The sequence below is a fragment of the Bactrocera latifrons genome, unplaced genomic scaffold (assembly GCF_001853355.1).
Source record: "Bactrocera latifrons isolate USDA-ARS-PBARC rearing strain unplaced genomic scaffold, ASM185335v1 scaffold_17, whole genome shotgun sequence".
In the NCBI taxonomy this organism is placed as follows: domain Eukaryota; kingdom Metazoa; phylum Arthropoda; class Insecta; order Diptera; family Tephritidae; genus Bactrocera; species Bactrocera latifrons.
Genome location: NW_017535185.1, coordinates 630,073 through 652,701, shown reverse-complemented (window position 1 = coordinate 652,701; position 22,629 = coordinate 630,073). Strand labels below are relative to the sequence as shown.

At 36.1% G+C, this 22,629-nt stretch overlaps 1 protein-coding gene across 4 annotated transcripts in view; it reads right to left on the bottom strand.

The window, feature by feature from the left end:
* Positions 1 to 22,629, bottom strand: part of LOC108966814 (rho-related BTB domain-containing protein 1) — a 39,513-nt gene that overhangs the window by 9,209 nt on the left and 7,675 nt on the right. For all 4 annotated transcript variants that reach the window (XM_018929898.1, XM_018929901.1, XM_018929900.1 and 1 more), the window contains exon 2: positions 775 to 1,438. In XM_018929898.1, coding sequence (XP_018785443.1) covers positions 775 to 954 — 180 coding nt within the window. In that variant the 5' untranslated portion in view covers positions 955 to 1,438. The remainder of the gene's footprint in view (positions 1 to 774; positions 1,439 to 22,629) is intronic.

Here is a 22,629-nt window from a genome sequence, read left to right as displayed (position 1 = left end):
AAGAAATACTTCGAGAACACTATAGCGGTTCGCTTATTTTTATTAACTGTTTCCAGATTTAATAACCATATTTAATTAATAAAGCATTGGGTGTATTCCTTGAAGACACTGTCCAACAGATTTATTCATAGAAACTGTTCCCACTTTTTGTAAAATATGGTTTTTATTATCCACATACTTTAACTTTTTTGTTAAAAAAATACTACAAAAACGCTACAGTGGTTGTAAATAATTTTAACAGTCTTTTATGAACTATTTCTATTTTTTAATCATTATCACACTGCTTAAATGAACTTTTTTGCAAACACTGTTTTGTAAATTTGTTTGAGCGGGTTCATACTTTCTAAAAATTTATTTAGTCATTCCTTAGAGCCACTGTCAGAAATACATCAAGCTTAAGTAAGGCTAAAAATGATCCAAACATTTTGTAAACTGTTCCCGTGGTTCAAAATTATATTTCAGCGATTTTAGCTTTTATAGCACACACCAGTACAATGAATTTCTTCATAAAAACTGTTCCCATTACTTAACACAACTAAAACAGTAGCATACAACTATATTTCAGCGACTTTTTCAACACCAGTTTTAAAAATTTCTTCATAAAAACTGTTCTCACTTTGCAAAAATTCATTTCGGCATTTCGTAAAACCACTGAACACACTGTTACATTGTGTTAATTTTAAAACCTTGCAATGTTTTGTCTAATCCGAACGGTTACACTGAAAACACCGTTATTTAAAGCACTAAAATAAATATTTTTAATTTTTTACTTACATCCTTGTAGATTCTATACTGATCGATAGCCCAAACAGTGGGCACATGTGTTGACAGCAACTGTGACAGCGAAACATGTTTATTGCATGCGCGTGCGCAAATTAAACGCGTCTTGCCCACGGCAGTATCACCGACCAGTACGCACTTGACTAATTCCTGATGTGGCTGCTCGTTGTCCATGTTGCCATTGCACGTTAAACGACGAACTGTGCGCGAAGAAACTGACTAACGTTTGTTGAAGCCAAAGGTGCACCAAATCAACTTAGAACAGAGATCCACTGCACTTCGCTACAACAAATAATATATGCGCTTAAATATGTATTTATGTGTGTGTGGTAATATGTTGACAAATTGCCGACGACAGCGACGAAGATGACGTCGACAGACTGCGTTCGAGTGTACTGTCGAGTAGTTCGCTATGAATAGAGATGAATTGATGGTTGAATTGAATTGAATTGATTGAAACGCTGCTAAGTCGGTTGCTGTTTTTCTTCGTGTTGTTATTGTTGTTGTTGATATTGTTATTTGAGTAGTTATTTGCTGACTATTTATATTAGTGGCTTGTTTGTTTGTTGTTTTTGTAATTGTAGGCAGGCTAACGGTCAGGCAGGCAAACAGGAGGGCGAACGTATGCGCTTACAAAGTAGTCGAGTAATTAGCAAAGCTGCAACGAACACAGAAAGAAAAAAAATCGAAAAATTAGTAAAAATAAAGATATATGATTAGATTCAGCTGCGACAAGTTGAAAGGCATCAAATGCATGCAAATGTATACCATCATTAGTGAGATAAATGCGCGCATTAGTGGAATTATGCGCTTGCTTGTAACCAACTACCGGCACCACATGACGTATGAGTAACAATTTAGCGGCAATCAAACATTTCATAATACGCGTCGTTGCAGCGCCTTTGTTTTGTATGCCATACGCCCAGCTGAAAGTCATATGCAATGAATTGCATTTGCTTGTAGAAATTTCTACGGCTTGAGATTTGTTTGTGTGCAGCTGTGGCCTCTGATAGGCGGCAGTGGGTGGCGCAGGTAGGTGGTTGATCTGTGCGCGTGTGTGTCTGCGGTTAGGTGGGCGTAAACATCGTTAGGAATTCGGTTGTAAATCATTAATATTTTTGATATTAAAAATTCTTAAATATTGGGTGCTAAGGTGGAACTAAATTACGACTAATTTTTAAATGTTAGTGATGGATGATTTTAAGAGCTATGTTTTCTTAATTGAAAAAAAGAAGAAAAACGGTGAATAAAATATGAGAAAATAGTTGACAGGAAACATATTTATACAGTTTTTAGACAATAACACAAGTTATGCATTGGAGTTTCAAATATGTCCAGAATCGGGTAGGTTTTGGGTAATAAAAAATATCAATACATGCATACATATATATATATGTGAAATTAACAATTTACTGCGTGTGGCAGTTATCAAACCAATAATAACAAATTTGGTGTTTGGAAAGTAATTAAATCATACTATGTAACAACTGATCAAATTTGACCCGGACTGGACATACATTACTGTATTTTTATTTGCAGAGATATGTGAAAATAACAATGTAACCCTTGTGGGAGTTACCACACTAAAAACAACAAATTCGGTATTCGGAAAGTAATTAATTCGCACTATATACCAACTGATCAAATTTGACCCGGACTGGACTTACAGTATTGTATTTTTACATGAGAAAAATGTGTTGAATTGTTCCATAAGACACGCTGTCTATCCAACAAATTAACCATTTGATTAACCACCCTTCCTACCCAAAACACTAACTTAAACGTGTTGAGTCGATCTCTAAGACACCCTTCATACCTAAAACATTAATCGAAATGTGTTGAGTTGAGCCGTAAAAGATGTTGAGTTCCTCTGCTATCTCTCTCTTGCCAACACGACGTTTTTGAAGCACTGCTTCCTTAACTTTTTCGATGTTATCGTCATTAATAGAGTTGGATAGACGACTCGCATGCGGCTGGTTGCCTACGATTTGACTACCATCACTGAAAGCTTTGCGGTATTCAAATACTTTTGTTCGTGACAAAGAAGTCTCGCCAGTCCGGCTCAAAATGGATCAGCTGATATGTGAGTTTTCTAAAAAACCGACCATAGCGTCATTCCGTTAATTTTTAAGCTAATCAACTCTCTTTGCTCATTCTGACTTAAAGGATGTCCCAAAAACATTTTTGTACTCGTATGAGCTCCTACCGAACACTCCGAAAACCACCGCTAAGAAAATTGCTGATATCGAAAAAGAAACAAAAGTTTTTGAAGCAGTCGGGAGCTCTTAAAATAAGTCTAACTTTGACAAAATAATCTGGAAGCTAAATTGAGAATGCGACTCATACCTACTAATGGTTGAGAGCTGATTTTGGGCTCCGCCACGAAAAACATACCTCCAATTAAAAGGACACAACATCCTCGGAAGAGAGACACTACTTTTGACGACGACCACTACAAACGTACTAAAGATTATGATTTAAAGGGTTTGTCGGGAAAGTAATAGGACTGATTTTCTTCCGCCGCGACTGTACTTCGGAGCGTGCGCGTACCGACTGGATTCGGTATTCCGGCATTCCTAGCTAACGAACGGCTGAAGAGCTTGTCTTCGAGCACCTGGAGACACAGGACACACATTTTCGCTCAACGTGTTTCTGTGAGTGGTGCGAATGCAGTGTTCGTTACAGCTGAGGTATGTGATTAAATTCTGTGTGAAACTCGGTAAATCCGCGACAGATACATATGTTTTATATGATCAACCAGCTGTTGCTTTAGTAAGAAATGGTGTGTTTCGGTGGCACTAGAGCATTTTGGAGCGCCGGGAACAGGTCCCTGATGAAGACCGGAAGAATGAGCAAATCCAAAGTGGAAACGGTTCATTGTCTTTTTTGCCGTCAAAGGTATCGTCCATCATGAATTTTTTTCCTCCTGGATGTCCTCGATTCGAACGAAGGGTCAATTGGGTCCGACAAGGCGTCGCAGCCGATTGGAACCAACCAAGGCCGCCCTACAGCCAAGATGTGCCAACCCAACAACACCCTACCATCCCAACTTTTTTTTATTTCTTTGCCTGAAAAGGCCGATGAAAAGGGATCCAAGCAGCATGCACCTCGGCTCACAAGGCTATTGCGGAGAATGCCTTCCATGACAGCTTCAATACTTGGAAATCGCGCTGGCAGCGCTGCATCTCCGCAGAAGAAGCCTATTTTGAAAATTTAAAAATTTACTTAGTCCTTTTACTTTCCGGTCAAACCCTGTAAGATACAGCGTCTACGCTGGCTAGGTCATGTCGTCCAAATAAATGAAAGCACTCTAATTCTGAGAGTATTTGACGGAGTACTCGCAGGGGGAAGCAAGGAAAAAGGAAGACCTTTACTCCGATGAAAAGCTCAGGTGCAGACGGACCTGACCACACTTGGCACCACCAATTGGCGCCAAACAGCGAAAAGAAAAAACGACTGGCGTGCTGCTGTAAACTCGGCTATAACCGCGTAAGCAGTGCCTACGCCAATGAAGAAGAAAATATAAAAAGTTCTAAAAAAGTTAAAATTTCTATAAATTATTTCGAACAGCGCAATTTTTTTTACAACTATACTTGTAAGGGCATGATTTATTGCTTATCATTAATTATTTTCTTTAAGTAGAAAATTTTACAAATTTTTATTTTAGTTTTTGTTTTCACAAAACGCTTTACCACACCGTTACTTTTATAGCAATTTTTATTGTCCTAATGCAGCCCTAAAACGCTTTAAAGCCAACAATAAATTTAAGCTCGATAAACGAAAGGTTAAGAGTTAGCCACCCTTAACTGTACGAGCTGGCGTTTAAACGTTCAGCTAGTCGATTTTATGACTTTTTGTATTGCGCTTGTTTATCGGTTGTTTAATTTGATGTCTGACAGCCGAAATTCCGCTTACGTATGGCGCCAGTCTGTGCCATTGTGTATTCTCCTTGCTTCTGTAACGATTCCAACCGCAAAAGTTTATCATTTCGCCTAGGTGCAACGATTTCGAAACTTAATTTGTAGGAGTGTTCGCAAATAAGTTAATTTTAAAAATCGCAAAGAATACGCTCAAGCAAGGTTAAAGCCTCAAGAAATGGAGCAAAGTATGTGAGCATGCTTGAATTAATAACTCTTAATTTGATGTATTGTGTATAATAAAAATTAGTAATATGAAGTGATTTCACGCTCAGAAATTTCCAGTTATTTCTACAAATAATAATAAAAATAAACAAACTAAAAATATAATATCCATTTTGCGCCGTCGGCTACTTCCAACAATCGTTCTATAAATTGACTATTTAATGGTTCATTCTTTCCTTCATTCAATCGTCTACTCATTCACTCAATAGCAGTAAATTTGTCTAATGGCACGTGATATTCGTTCGGACGTCATTCGCGCCACAGTAAACAGTTACATTCATACGTGTATATGTATGTATGTATGTATGTATGTATGTATACACCACTACAATCTTTGCCGAACATTTCAAATGATATTTTGCCCATTGTCATACAAATATACAAATGTTTTCATATATTGGAGCGGGTTGATTTACAGTTAGCCAAATACGGAAAAGATCATATACATATGCGGGAAATATTCTATTGATTCTGAACCACTTTGCCTAATAGAATTTGGGTCTAAACTAGTTTCGAACCAACGATTTTTATGGCGAAGTTTATCTTTTAGGAATTATAAAAAATTTCTTCCTCCGCTTTTGAGATATCCGATCTAGGCGTAGAGGAGGTACACCCGAAGAAATCGAGCAATATCAAGCATGCACGGAAAAATGGAACTAACTTCACGAGGATGTTAACAAAACTCGGAGCTCGAAACAAGCCATCTGACTTAAACGCTGCCAAACTGGATGGCATTGTTAACGCACTCTTTCACACGCAGGAAAAAAGAGTCAGTGAACCGGAACAGGCTATAATTCTTTCCAAAATCCTCCTGTTAAACTTTCGAGGAACTGCAACTGGCCACTGGCAAGCACAAAACTAACAAATCCAACGGCCACGATAGTATTCCAGCAGAAATAATCAAAACAATCGTCGCAGAACGATACATAGTACTCTTAAAAATGTACAAAGCCTGTCTCGTAGCAGGAATATTTTCTGAAATTTGCAAGAAACAACCACATGTGCTAATCAGCAAGGGAAAAGGGGATTCCAGCTTACCATCAGCATACCGCCCACTATGCATGCTCCACACAGCCGAAAAACTCTATGAAAGACTACTTAAAGCTAGACTGGAAAGCGACAATCAATGAAGCTCTTACCCATACAGCATGTTTTTAGAACCGGAAGGTCAACTCTAGGGGCTATCCGAATGGTTATTGAAAGTGTACAAGTTGCACAACATAGATGCCCTAAATACAAGCGAATAGTTCTGTTAGCGACTTTAGACGTTCGAAAAGCCTGCAATAGCGCGACATAGGCGGACAAGATCGACACTTTGCAAAAAAAAAATCAGAATAACCGTTTACCTCTATGCTTTGGTGTGGTGCTATACTAGTACCAGAAAACTGCTGTTCCAGACTCGAAAGGGATCACGACAAATAGTAGTTAAGTCAGGAGAAGAATCTTAGGTCCAGACCTGTGGAAAATTAGCTAAAACGGAGTTCTAAAACTTGAAATGCCAAACGAATCATAATTAATCAACTCTGCGGACTACAAGGCATCAGTAATCACAGCACGAGACATAAATGAAGCAAGCTGAATAAAAGCAGGATAGATGTTATAAAACCGGCAAATTTGCAAAGAAGCTAGGCCCACGTTATATATGTGCTTCTGGAGCTTACAATGGCCAGTGTAGAAAGTGACAAGTGACCTGAGTTTGTCCTTTGGGAAGTTGACTACTAATTTAAACCTTTTATGGTTGTAACTACCCATTAGCAACTTAACATGGCGCATGCCTTGGAGGTGTGGTCCATATCCCTCCCAAACTACCTCTTCGTCCTTGCGGATCAGCTCCTTTATGGTATGGAGACCAACGCAATGAAGGGTTCGGTTCTTACAGTGTTGGTGGATGATGCGAAGCGGGCGAGTTCCGCCCACCGACGGACTATCCTGATAAGGTACACTTGGTTACGATCTGATAGACTATTTAGCCGTTCTACACATTCCTGCATCAATTTGATCTCGTACGCAGAGATCACTTTAAGTGCCGCTTGACTGTCGCTGAGTATAACTATACCTTCTTTGCGAAAGTTGATTAGGAGGTGTATCTCTACGCACCGACTTATAGCAAAGACTGTATTAAAGTTACACATTCATGCTCACCAGCGGTCATGTGGTTATCTAATTTAATATTATTTAATGGACTAAATATGTGCGAAATATACGAAATAGATACTTGCGTAAATATGTATACAATTATATACTCCGTCTTAATAGATGTAAGCATGTCTTAGGTGTAAATTAGAAAATGCAGGACTCATTAAGCAATATTTGCATTAGCGTTTCATGCCTGAAATATACTTATCGCTGACTGAAATTCCTTTATTTTCTCATAACACACAATGAGTAAAAATCAATTCCGTTGTATGGAAAAAATACGCCAACAAAATGTTACTATGTTAATTTCTAAAGTAAGCTAAGCTAATGAAAGAGAAATGCATAAAAATATATGAAAAGAGCAAATAAATGTAAAATAAAAAAAAAATAAAAAATAAAATAAAAGTTCTGTAGAATTAATTTTTATTTATTTAAATAATTAACTTCCAGTTCTTTCAACTTTCCGGAAGGGTGTAAATTAATACGAACTCCTTTCAGTATTATAGGATGCATAATTTAAAAGTAAATACTACTGTGAGCAAAAAGCAGTAAGACTTTTTAATTCAAATTCCGCGCGAAAATCCATTCTGTGAAATGGATTTGGTCTATTACTGGCGATGACTCTAGTATCTATACTTACAACGCGGACACAGACGATCAATCGGCCGAATATCGTGACAAAGGTGAGTAGAAGCTGAAAAAACTGTGTCCAAGCAGGTCAAAAATCAAGGCTAGCAGTAGATTTGCTTCTCCGAAGAGCGGCTTCTTTTAAGAGGTATTTATCCACTCCGATTACAGAACAGCTATAAAGTGTAGAAAAAGCACTCAACGTTAGCTAGTTCAAGGAGTGCATGACTGCAGTAGCAGTAGCTATTTCCATATTAAACTTGATTGAGTGCCAAGCCTCAGAGGAATCGCCGGAAATTGTTAAGCCGATAAGATTGCAAGAAAAGGTACCCATATATAAATATCAACAATATGGAAACGAGAAGGGATTCCCCTTTCTTCGCGCATTCGTGCGCTGGACTTATGCTTCAAGGGAGCTTAGCAAACGGTAAAAAAAAATATACAAATAATTCTTAAAATTCTTAAAAGAAGATAAATTGTTAGTCACAAATTTTTAAAGAAAAAATTAAAACGAAGAAATCACCATACACTTACACAGTTCTCGAACTCATATTACGAGCATTATAAGTATCGTGAACTTCGATGACTATTTTTCATTACTCAATATCTTATACGGATATTAAGTATTGTGTGTAGTTAACTCGATGGGAACATTTTCTTATTCCCAACCAATTTCTAATTCCTGAAAAAGAACGACTCCTATGAATTTCGATTCATTCGGCTTCTCATTCTGAGCGGGATTTGCATTTCCTTGGTTGTAGGGGTTTAATTGGTCATTGCTCTATTCACATTGAGATTAAAAAGAAGTTTTTGGAAGAAGTCTTTTAGATATCTTCTTCTTGACTGCCCTGTCATTGCGAGATCTTGGCTGAAACACCGTCAGCCATCCAGGTGAATTGCGGCAATTGTAATAAAACCGCCAAGCAAATTTGTAACAGTTATGTATGTCAGCTTTGCCCTTACAGTAAAACCAACATAAATTTAATTAATTAATTAATTTTAAAAATYTGACTTTAGTATTTGATCTTCAAGCACCTAACCGAACTTGACGCTCTTCAATATCAAACTCAAAGCCACATATTTAATTTTCATTAATTTAGTACAGGATTTTGATTAAAAAACATAATATAGATTTGAAGATGGTTATCATTTTCTTTTAATTGCCAACCTGTATACATACATACATATATTCGTAATGAAAAATTTTCTTTTCCCAGCAAATACCATGCGAACAAATGTGAAATCAACAATAAAGACATTAAGTTTGTTTTTCGCACACACAGTTGCTCACAATTCATTGCGCTGCATCAGTTCAAAAGAGAAATTATCTCATACTCCGGACAGCTAAGAAAAACAAACTTGCAAATATTATTGTTGTTTTTAGTTCACTTCGGTTTTCATTAACATTTATGTATGTATGAACATTATTGCAAAAATAGTTTTTATTGCTTCTACAATGTATTAGAGCATATTTCCATTTATTGCTTTAGTTATGGATTTTTCTTGCTTGTTGTTTTTGTTTACTTTGCTATTGTTTTTGTTTATTTTGTTTTTAGTTTTGCTTCAGTTTTTGTTTTTTGTCGCAATTTATATCTTTATTTTACTTGTTTCCTCCCTAAGTTGTTTTTATGATTATTTGGCGTGAGGTGGTCGGTTTATTTATTCTTTCGTTCTTTTGTTGTTGTTGATTCATTCATTTCATGATTTACTTGCATATTTATTTTTATGTACATGTGTATGTATTATAACAACATACATTTATGTGCATGAGTATAATTACTCACGTGCCGCACTCATTTTGACATCACATGAAAGTGGCGAGTAGTGGGTGGTAGAGAGGTGGCGTGAGAACGAATCACACACTAGCGTGTGATCACGGAGAGCAACGAGTGACATTTATAGCGAATATTGCATTACGTGCGCCATATGTTTTCTGTTTTGTTTTTGCAGTTTCTTGTTTTTTTTTTTTTGTTTTTACTTGTGTTATTGCAATTTGGTCCGTAGAGAGCGAGTAGATTGTTGTTCTTTAGTTTTGCTTTTATTGTGTAAATTGTTCTATTAGTTATTTATCTGGAATTACTATTTGTTTGGGCTTGTTTTTGCAATATTTTTTCGCTATTATTATTATTACTTTGCTTTTGTTATTCAACGCGCTGGCTGTGCTTGTTTGAGTGTGCATGCTTATTCGTTGAGATGTTGTGAATAAATATTTCTCTGATTTAATTGCATTAAATTGGGTTACTCAATTCGACGGTCAAGGTCATTTGCTTGGATAAAGCGCGTGCTGCATTGCATTTACCCGCAATATGATGGCAGAAACTTTAGAGTAGTGCCATTTGTGAAGAAACGCATTTATACTCGCAATCATGCAGAACTTGTCGTGACAGTTTTTCTCATGCATATGCATGCACGCACGAATTTTTGCGTGTAAAGTTTCGCAATGCAGTTTAAACTGCCTTAATTATATGTAACATAATTTGAATTTCGCTTGGTTTTCGAAAGAAAAAGTCAAAAGCGTGTGCATAAAATTCGAGAGGATATGACTTTTACGAAATTTAAGTATATGTGTTATATCTACATAAATAAAACATGTACATATGGACGGTATATATGTAGGTCACAGTGTCTTCATGTTTTAACAAATATTACTACATATCTGTACGCCATAAATTATGAAAAACAATAAATATCTCCTTACATTTCCCAGCATCTGAAAATCTGCGCGTGTGACCCCATTTCCTCTTTTATAAATACTTGCCATCGTAAACATATTGTTCGCTGTGACATGTTTACCGTTTTATGACCAAAAGTAAATAAATTTCATCTGTATTCAATATATGTATGTATTTTCTTTCGCACCACAAAGAGGTGTAAAGTTTCATTTTGCAATGTCAACCTCATATAAAATGGACAACAATGGCACCGCCATATTCATAAATTGAATTATTTATGCAGTTAGTGGAGGCTTTTGCTGGTTGATTGGGTAAAAATGTCGTAAGTAATGGCTGTCAATTCTCCTGTATTACTTAACTGTGTTATGGTACTAACTATTTGTTTGTATATATGTATGGACATAAGTGAAATTTCTAGTAGAAACACTTACCACAAATACAATAAATAATTGATTTGTAAGTATATAATATATTGTACATGTAAATTTATTGTGCAAGTATATGTATGTATGTATATGTACTCACGCATACTTTTGTGCTCCATTCCAGCACAGTTTTCTAAGGCTAGATTTATCGATCAGTCAGATAGAGCGATCAAGGTCGCGTGTAAGTAACCGGAACAGACCCGGATTTTTATCCAACTTGCCGCCATTTCTCGAAATTACTTCAGAAATTTTTTCTGCTGCTACAACAACAAAATATCAGTATCTCATAAGAGGTGGTTTAGAGATTGCAAACTAATTCAAAATCGGCATCCAAAACAATACGCGCTGTTCTCGCAAGGCTCTTTTCAGAGTGTCGGAGGAAAGTTCCTTCAAAACAGCTGGAGCGATTTTGAATTTTTACGGTAGCTCTTTATATATATATTTTAAGATAATGATCGAAAAATAAGATTTTTAATAATAATTCCGATTTCAAGCCATAGTGTATTTTTCTCACAAAGCTCCTTTTTTACACAAGAGTTGAGATAGCGTTGGACAAACAAGGATTTAAACATCGTATTCCTATGAGTCTCTAATTTGCTTACTATATAGGGCTCAGTGCTATGCAATTACCTGCGAAACCGTGTTTATCTGTCGTCGGTAGCTTTAAATATACAACTTACTATTATTTACTCAATATATTCTTACGCCAAATAAACAACAACGTAATTAACAATTTGTTTACGATAAACACTGATTATTTATTCAACAAACTTTAACCATGTTTGTTGTTATTCAGTATAAAAAAACAAATAGCATATTAAATTGCGCATATGAAAATTTAAAGCGTGTTATGTGACTACAACAAAAAGATACTGCTATGAAAGGGTGATACACTCATTATAGCGACCCACCATCTTTTCAATACCATTTTTATTCTGTTGCCAAAAATTTTCACTTAACGGTTGTATGTATCACCGAAAACTAATCGAGATCGATATAGAGTTATTTGTAAATGTGAATCCGTTGGTGTAATTTGACTAAAAATGAAGATAATATGCTGAAACCTGGTATAAATGTCTCTTGGCAAAAAAGTAAGTTATAGGATAAGTTCGCAGATGGTCGTAATCAGACCTCTGCTACGACTACAATATGCCATTAATTGAAAATGTATAAAAGGTCAAAACTATGCACTAAATAATCTTGTAGAAGCCAGAGAGGTGATCTAGTGACTGATGCCCAAAGCATAGTTTCGAGGGACACTTCAGCCTGCTGAATGGCAGTTGCATTTTTCCACGCTTTGGAGCGGATTCATCGTGTGCAGTCCACTCGAATGACTGTCATATGGAGCCATGGTTCATTCATTGTCACATATCGATGCAAAGCCTCAGATTTCTTAGGTTTGCACATCTCCAAAGACTGCTATGAATCATTCAATTGGCGTTGCCCTTGGTCAAAAGTGAGCCCGAGCGGCATCCACTTTGCACAGAGCTTTCGTGAATAATATAATATGATGAACACGTTCAGTTTATATTTTTATAGTGCCTGCTATCTCGAACAACTTCACTTTTTTTGTTTTAGTTTTCGTCGGTAACAATCTCTTTTGGGCATCCAATGTTATAAACTTAGCATACCAATCTTTGATAGTTGATTTTACTGGGGCAGCATCCGAAACTTGTCATCATAAAAATCATATGGATTTAATACTAGTAGTGCCATCTATAAGCATCTGGGATCCCCCGCGGTATAATACACCTGAGGAGGTATCGGTAGTCAGTCTGTTAAAATTCGTGTCATTTTAAAGGATGACTACTCCGCTTGGACCTAGCAACTGAACTCCATCTGGTATCGCAAAAGACCAAAACTGGTCAATGCGTGGCTTATTGGCCTACAATATTAACCTAAAATATATAACAGCCTGGAACTTTTTAATTAGCCTGTTATAATTAAAATTTCGATAAGCTAACAACTTTTATCAATTAGTTCCGTTTATCGAATATGAACTGTACTAATATTTACATATTTCAGCAGTTAAATATGAAGGCAGAGTGTGAGAAAAAATGTAGTCATACTAGTTTGCTAAATTTAGTTTAATTGTTTACATTTGATTTAGCATATTTTTTAATTATTTTATAAAAAATATAAATTATTTACACCTTTAGCTTGTTTATACCTTTTGTTAGCTGGTGCCGGCTGAATTAATTAAAAGCGTTTCGTGTGGCGTAATTAAGCAGACATTTTATATAGGCTATTTTAATCTCATAGCGTATTTTTAAAGAGTATGTGCCACTAAACATCCATTTTCCTGACGGCATTAGAAATAAAAATAAATAAACGAAAACTAAAGATAAAGATCAGCGTTGCAATAGCAGTATTTACTTATACAGTGGTACCTCGACATACGAGCTTAATTCGTTCCGCAACCTTGCTCGTAACTTGAATTACTCGTATCTCGAAGCAAATTTCCCGATACAAAATAATTGAACTACCATTATTCCGTTCCAACCTCCAAAAAGTCACCCCAGTTATTTTTGTTACGTATTACACGAAAACAAAAAAGAGAATGTAAAGAAATAAATTAGATATCCTCACTGGTCTTTGCCTTTTTCGCTAAAATTTTCTCGCTTTTACCTGTAGGCCGTTTAGAAAAAAACATGTCCAAGGAGGTTTATTTCTTCCTCCCTCTCAGAATTTTCCGGAAATGAGTTAGGCAGAAGTCATTAAAAAGGTCGGATGCACGACCTGTTGCAACTTTTTCTGGGTGTTTTTTTCCACGAACTGTGAAACTCTTTCCCACATTCCTAAAATCTTCTTTATCCCACTTGTAGAAATAAGCTCCTCCTCTGACTCCTCAAAACCAAAGTTTTGCATAACGTCAGTATGCTGCGGTGATTGTAACTCTTGTATCTCGTCAGTCGTCAGTTCTTGGGTGTGCTCCTCGATGAGCTCGTTCACCTCTCTCCCTTCCACCTCTAGACCCATGCATTTCCCCAGAAATACAATCTCCTCGTCTACTGAAACACTGGGTTCCAATTCTTCATAGTTCCTTTCAGCTACAGCTTCAGGCCCCTCGTATCTCGAATTTCGCTCGTTACTAAAAGCAAAAAATCACTTGCTCATCGGCTTGTATTTCGAAAAACTCGTATGTTTTGGCACTCGTATGTCGAGGTACCACTGTATTTCTATATGCATACGTAAAAACAAATAAATGTATGAGTATTGTCAAGTTGTTATGCAATATTATTGTGCTTTGGAAATGTGGAAACTTAATTAGAATTACTCAATTCATCACCGCAATTAATTTACATTATTCATAAAACCACAAAATAATAAATGTAAATTGGCTTTGATCTCGTCGGCTTGCTTTCTAAAATTTACATACAAATTGGTATTGAATAATGATATTACGAGTATTATTTATAAGTCGCAGTGGAAAATTTGGTGGAATTTCATTTTTATGTCTCTTCTCAAGTGCGTAGCTTGATTTTATACATAGAAGATTGACGGGATATGTTTAATTTCGATAAATTGGTGATTCTAAGCAAAGCCAGGTCCTTCTGCACCTGGTCTTTTCAACAGAGTGGAGGTCTTCCTTTTCACCCGCTATCAGATCTTGAGTGTTTTTATGCACCGTTCTATCGACTGCGGTATTTACCGTTGCAAATGCGTAAAGGATCATATATCTACCTTTTCTTTCTTTTCTTTTAAGAACCTTTCTGTCCAAAATTCGTAGCGCTGACTCATCAGATAGATTGAGATAGTCGTACGATATGGAGTCGCCGTATCGTATGGCATCGAACGTCTCGGAGAGGTCCTTTCCGATCCTGACGGAGCTTTTAGTATTGCTAAAGTATTCAGACTCTTAAGAGGACATAAACCAACTGGGCATCGGGACCGGGATTAAGGGACCGACCATTGCAGGTGTATGCCCTCTGAGTGGAGTCTTTCATCCGAGGCTGTTGTGTACATTCATAGGCGTGTGTTTTTAAGTGGCGATGATTAGCCTTCTCACTTTTGCTCCAATTCAAACGGATGTTTTTTTGGCTACCCACAGAATACTTAGTTTAAGACTGGAAGTCGTGTGCTGCTTAAAACAAATGCAAAAGAGTCGTTTCTGGCCACTCCCAAGTTCATGGCGTTCAGATTATTCTTAAAAAATTTATTCCTTCGACCATTATCTCATAAATATATCTAATAAGTCTGAAGTACGATCTGAGATCTTTAAACACTTGTTGCAATATCTGAAGTGAATCAGTAAATATATTTAAGTTTTATCGAAATATTAAATAAAAGAGATATCCAAGGCACAGTTCCAATAAGAAGCACCAAGCAAAACAAGTATTAAGGAACTATGATTCAGAGCAGAGACAGGAGAAAGGAAATTCCTTCAATCGGGCCTTCTTTTAAATTAGAAAAAAGGGATTTTCAAATTGCTTGACGATGTTTAACTCAATTTCGTTTCAAACGTCGAATCGTCTACGACAAAGCGATTGCACGGTTTATCCAGTGTTAATCCAAGAACTAAGAGGTTGTCAAAAAAGTCTTGCGGTATCTTGTTATAACGGTTGATGACTCATGCCCAGCTCTTGACTGATGCTACGGCTGCTACTAAGCCGGTCTCTTTCGACCAATTCAGCGATTTTATCGCAATTTTCGACGACAGGCCTTCCGGAGCGTGGCGCATCTTCGACCACCTCTACACCARAACGMAAACGTTGAAACCATCGTTGTGCGGTGGAAATGGRAACTGTATCGGGTYCATAAACTGMABAAATTTTATTGGCGGYTTGAGATGCATTTTTGCCTTTATCGTAGTAGTACTGTAAAATATGCCGTATTTTCTCTTTATTTTGCTCCATGTTTGCGACGCTATAACTCACGAACGACTTAAAAGAAACGACAATCAGTCAAACACGTGTTAGCGCGTGAAACGAGCTTTCCAAAATGGTATAGCATGACCCGATGCAACGAATAAAACTAGAACTACGCGCTCTCATCGATAACTAGCGAAAATAGTGCAAGACTTTTTTGACAAACTAATATTTTGGTTTTAAGAGCAGAAACAAATACATCTCAAACCAAAATCAAATATCAAAAATCTGAAGATCCAAACAATAAGAACTCGGAGAGCCAGTCCAACTTATTCACCATTTGCATGAATCGGTGTTTGGGGATTACTAAAACTGTCGCTGCAGTATTTCTAAGATGACACTTTTATCAGTTTTCAATCTACTTGGTAAACAGCGCCTGATAATCAACATAACTGCTTAGTTGAAAAAGTTATAATTTATATTATATCATTCAAGGTCTCTGCAATATTCTTTGTAAACATACAAACATATTTCTTACGAAGCTTTAATTGAAAAATATTTGCTGTCATATTTCTATATGAGCCACCAATAAATACCACTTAATAAGTCTATAAAAAGAAACGAGCACAACTATAGCCGGCAGAAAACTCGACAGCAGAAATAAATAGAAAAAGAAAATGATAAAAACTGAGACACGGGAAATTAATTCAGCCAAAAGGCAGATAAATGAGATGATATCAGAAACAAAAAGAAAAAAAGTACAAAGTTATATAAATGAATGGAAAGAATGCAACAGAAATTTGAAATTTAAACATTAGGGTGGGTAAAAAAAAATTTTTGCTTGCTTGGTTCTTAAGGTACTTATAAGAAACTTGTGAAAAATGCAACCAAAAATTTGAGAGTATTTTCATTAGGGTGGGTAAAAATAAACAATTCATTTCGAAATTACTTTTTTTTACTCGTTTGGTACTGTGGTTCTAAAGATACCTTTAAGAAAGTGCTGAATAAATGTAAAAAAAAATTGTGAGTACGTATGTATGTACATTAGAGTGAGTAAAATATATTTTTTTCGCTTGGTACTGTGATTCTTAAGATACTTCAAGGAAAGATGTGAAAAAATGCAACAAAAAAGTTGGGAATATTTACATTAGAGTGGGTCAAAAAAAAGACTTTTTTTCGCCTGGCACTTTGAAAAATGAGTTGTTACGATAACTCTAAGAAAGTCGCTCCATCTTAATGGGAACCGGAACCCCCTTTCAATTATATATTTCTTTCTTCTTATCAATTATTTTAATACAAATCTTGCTTCCATCTACTTGTTATCTCTGTAGTAAAATTATTTTTTTCATAAAGTTAAGTATTTAATAGACAACGAGTACTGTCAAACATTCATATTTAAAAAAAAAAAAATGCTCTACAAAATCTGTGAAATGAGATATTTTTTTAAGTAGTTGGAAGCGAGATTTGAATTTTTTTATCTGGTAATAACTGGTAATAAGAAAAAACATGGAAATTAAGTGGATGACCTTCGCTTTACTTGCCCAGACTTTCTTAGAGTTGTCTAGGAATCAATTTTTCACAGCACCAATCCAAAAATACATAATATTTTTTTTTAAACCCTAATGTATGTTAGGGAGAATTCATTAGATTTGTCCAAGAAGCTATTTTTAAGAGTACCAATCCAAAAATATATAATATTTTTTTTACTTCACCCTAATATATGTATGCATGTAAATACATACATACGTATGTATTAGAGCGATCGTTATTTTTTTGCAAACACCATTTGAAGTGTCAGTTTCTGTCGTAGTGATACGCAGTTAAATATATGCGCCAAATGTACTGTACACATAGAGTACACCATGTCGTATGAGCAACACATATTGTATACCATAAATCACTTGCATGAATGCTCAGTACATTAGATAGGTAACTTTAACCGTGTATAACTGTTAAAGGAGTGGTTTTATGCAATAATTTATTAAAACCGTTTTTATAAAGCGAAAATTTTGTTTTAGAAGATTAAGCTTTCCAATTTATTTGTTTATTCCTTTTGGAGTTGAAAAACTTATTTCAAAATATCAAGGAATTTCATGCTAAATGTAATTGTTTACAGGGTTCCACTGTTTTAGTGGTTTGAACTGAAACTTCACTTGCAAAAAATAAAATAAAATTTGAAAATAATGCACACCACAATATTTATATATGATATGTAATATGAGTTTGATATATTATGACTTATATAAATAAAAAAAAAAGAGAAAAACAAAATTATCTGAGCGTTGGTTTGCAGCTATGCTGCCTGGATAAACAGAAATCTACTTAGTCATATGCATAAAGAAACAAACAAACATATATTTATATAAGTAAATGTGGATTGATGGCACCACAAGCAGCAGCAATAAATACCGTATGATATATTATTGTCTGTACATATGCTTGTATGCTCGTGCACAAACTGTCAGCAGTCAGTGGAGAATAAGCTGAAACAGCATGTTGTTACTACCAACTAAATATGGACTCGTTGAAGAGCAATTGAATAACAGCATCATGAAAGGACCGTTGAGACAAAGGCGAACACAGTGGCCATAGAGATGCCGGCAAGAGGGTGGAGTAGAGGAGAGGACACTACAAAAACTATAAAAATACTAGATAGAGAGAGAGGTGAGAGCGGTAAACGGAAGGTGATGCGGCTGAAACAGGAGAGAAGGGCAAGCAGTGGTACCACAGCAATTTAGTAAATGCGTCAAAAACACGAATTGAAAATAGCGCATAAAAGAAAATATGAAAAATAAAATCAATAAGATGCAAAAAATGCCAACAAAATAAATGTATGAATGAATATGCTGGCAAAACCTGCAAAAATAAAAATATATGTCCCGTTATATACATCAATACATACATACGTGTACATGCAGTGCAACACAACTGACAGACAGTTAGTTGACAGCTAACAGCGGTATGAGCGCAGCAAGTGGATGACACACCGTTTGGGTCGACAGGGCGTATGAGTAACGAATGTGTCAGGAACAAAGGCGAACGAACGAGCTAACGAACAGCTGAAGCCGAGAGCAAGGAACGAACGAACAAACTAAGGAGCTTACGAATAAGTGCACAAGTGAACGAACGAGGATGTTACAATGAAACGAGTCAGCTTGTTTGGAAAATGCCAACTCATTCATTCATAGAAATGAAAATGCGACAGCGTAGGGAACTGCGACGCCAACGTCGACTACATTAACAGCGTCGTGCCGTTTAAGTGCACGTGTACGTGGAATTGAGCGAGACGGTTTTCGTTTTGCTTTAATTCTCAGCGGCAAAGTGGGGATGTCAGGACATTACAGTGAGTTGGGTAAGTGTGTGGAGGCGATTTTACTCGTTCGTAAAAGCGTTGCGTCGCATTACACATTACAATGACTACATATGTGTGTATGTGTTGAGCAAAGCGTCCGTGTGACGTAGGTTGGACGAGTTTAATGAGTTTATGCGGAAATAGGAGCAGAAACGCTATATTCAACTGCATCGATGCTATAATACCCTTCACAGGCATATTTCTTTTAGCATAAAAATTTATAAAAAAAATGTTTACTTGATTTTTATTGGTCAGTTTGTATGGCAGTCATATGCTATAATTTTGCGATCTGAAGAATATGCTCGAAGTTTGTAGCATTTTCTTGGATAGAACTTTCACCAAATTGCGTGCAGATATATTGTCAAATAAAAAAGTTTTTCATACAGCAACTCTATTTTTAGAGGTCAGTTTGTACGGTAGCTACATTATACAGTGCTGCGATCCGAACAACATGTTCGAAGAATATAGCATTATCTTTGATAGTAATCAACATCGAGTTGCGTGCAGATGCTTTGCGAATTAAAACAGTTTTTCATACAAGAGCTTGATTTGGATCAGCCAGTTTATATGGCAGCTACATTCTATAGAGCTGCGATCTGAACAATATATTCGGAGGTTGTGGCATTGTCTGTGATAGTAATCCACACCGAGTTTCGTGCAGATACTTTGCGAATTAAAAAAGTTTTTCATACAAGAGCTTGATTTGGATCAGCCAGTTTGTATGACGGCTGTACACTATAATGATACGATATCCGCAATTTCGACAAATAAGCAGTTTATTGTAAGAAGAAGTACCTGTGCAAAATTTCAGTTCGATAACTCTAAAAATGAGAGACTATTACGCACATATATGCATGTAGACAAATTCTGTTCAGGGTATAAAAAGTTACATTTTTGAAATATGAAATAAACAACAGCACTGCGACAAGCCAATTGAAGTCAAATCAACCATTTGCAATGTCACCACTGACTTTCGCGCAACTGCAACTCATCTTCGCTCAGGCGAAACCACATTTCACCGCCAACGCTTGGTGCAATCGTACCAGCAGCTTGGAAGAAGAATCGTTGACCCTTCATTGTGCGAAAGCGAGCAGCAAGAAAATACAAGAAGCAAATTGCAAATACATAAATTTGTGCACAAATAAAACTGACACGAGAAAATCAACGGCAGCAACAAGCGTGTGCAATAAAGCAGACGTATAGATATAATAAAAAACACACACACATAAAGTGCAAAACCATAAAACGTTTCTACTGCAATCATACGCCCTTAACGCTTCGTTTTTCTTATGTGTATATATACATATGTGGCTTTCATATGCGCGCTTAAAGCACAGCGACCTTGCTGAAGTTCAAGTACCCCACAACCCTCAGCGAAGTCACTGCTGTTGCTGTTACTGTTGCCATTGTTGGTTAAGTGCAAGACAAGCCCCCCTCTTGATTGAGTGCTAAGGTTTGGGGCATTGCTATTTGCATAAAAGCGCAAGTTAAGCGCTCGACAAGGGCGAACAACAACAAAGCTGTCATATAATTATACACATACTAGCTGACGTACGCTGGTATATATGTATGTATATAAGTGTTATTTATATATTTATCTAGATATAAAAATGCTTTTGGGCTCGTCCATTACACAGCACTTGATAATTGCATTACTGACATGACATTAGCGCAGAGTTGCTTGGTAATGAGCAGCTAGCTTTGTGGCACATTATTTGGCATTTCAGTTAAACGCTTTAAGAGGCGCATATTTATTAGGTGGTAAATTGTGAGTTTCTAAAAAAAAGTAAATAATTTGGAATAGATTTCCAACTAAACGCACACCTATTACAACAAAGCAGTTAGAAGGTCAACAAAGTTGTATGACGCCGTCAAAGTTCTTTTCGAATATGGAAAAGAGGCGGTCAAACGACATTCAATTGCGTTGCTGCAAATAGCAGGAGAGCTAGTAGCTGAACTAAAACTAATGAAGTGTTGTCAAACAGAAGTAACCGCAGTGGCTGAGCAAAAGTTAATGAAAAGTGTTGTATGGTAATGTTTTGGTGTCATGAATTATGACTAAAGTAAGTTTAGAGGAAGTATTTCTGCAGTAGAAAGGCTCAAAAAGCAAAGCTCACAATTTTCGAAGATTTGGGGCTTAAAACAGGAAAAATCGTTACGTTTGTGTTAAAAAATTTAACTTTCACAAATAAAACAAAAAAATATGGAATAATATTATATAATAATCTCAACAAAATTTCCTGTCAAATGAAAACAAATTTCGTTCCAGAACTTTTTTCTGATAGTTCAGTTTGTATGACAGCTATGTGCTATAGTAGTCATATCTGAAAAATTTGTGCGGAACTTATAGAAGTACTTTGAATATTATCTATGAAAACAATGCAGTTTTCTATACATGAACTCGATATTTATAGGTCAATTTGTATGACCGCTATTAGCTATAATGATGTGATTTGAATAATATATTGAGTGATTGTTGCGCTAACTTAGATAATGATCCACGGCATATTTCGTCCAGATATCTCTTCAAAAAAAAACTTTTCCATACAAGAACTTGATTTTGAGCGGATAGTTTGTATGACAGCTATATGCTGTAATGGTGCGCTCTGAACAATATCTTCGAAAATTATGTTATTATCCATGATAATAATCCATGTACAAATCTGTGCAGATATTAAGCCAAATAAAAAACGTTTCCATATGCTTTTGGCAGGACACTTTGTGTGACAGCTACATATATACTATAGTGGTTTCATTCGAACAACACATACAGGAATTGTAGTATAGACTTGGGGAATAGTACATGTCAAATGTAATCAATATATCTTCTAAAATAACACATTTTTCTCTACAGGAACTCGGTTTGGATAGTATCGTTTGTATGGTAGCTATATGCTATAGTGTTCCGATAACGGTGGTTTCGACGAGTTTGCAGCTTCTTGGAGAGAAAAAGATGTGTGCAAAATTTCAGATCGGTATCTCAAAAGCTGAAGGACAATATTGCTCGTACATACAGTAGACATACTAAACCGACTAAGCTCATCACGCTGATTTTTTTATATATTATAGGGTCTTTGAAGTTTCGTGCGAGGTGTTACAAAATTCGTGGCAAACTTAATATATCCTGTTCAGAACATAAAAAATGCATCAATGAACTGAAGAGGTTACTTGGGTTTACTCGGTTAAAACAGCTTTTTTCAAGATTTTTTTTTTCATTTAAAAACTTAAACATTTTATTTGAATTGCGATGCTATTTTCGATGACCCTTCCGAAAAAAGATGCGCCTGCGTTGGCAGGATAACTTTGTACAGGAGCAACTTCGAGCTTGGACAAAGGAAAAAACTGAAAATTGGATTGTTGACAGACGTATTAACAAAAAAATTAAAATTTCAGTGAAAATTACGCGACATTTTTTTTTTCAAATAGTTGTAATGGAAAGTAAATCCGTCGTCCAAGTCTTTAAGAATTGTATCTCAAAGGTTTGTGTAAAATTTCATGAAGATCGCTTAAGTAGTTCTCAAGAAATCTTGCCAACCGACTTCAACAACACAGTTTCGAGAAAAACGCGTTTAAAGACGGCGCACTTACATGTATCGGGTGATTTTTTTGAGGTTAGGATTTTCATGCATTAGTATTTGACAGATCACGTGGGATATCAGACATGGTGTCAAAGAGAAAGATGCTCAG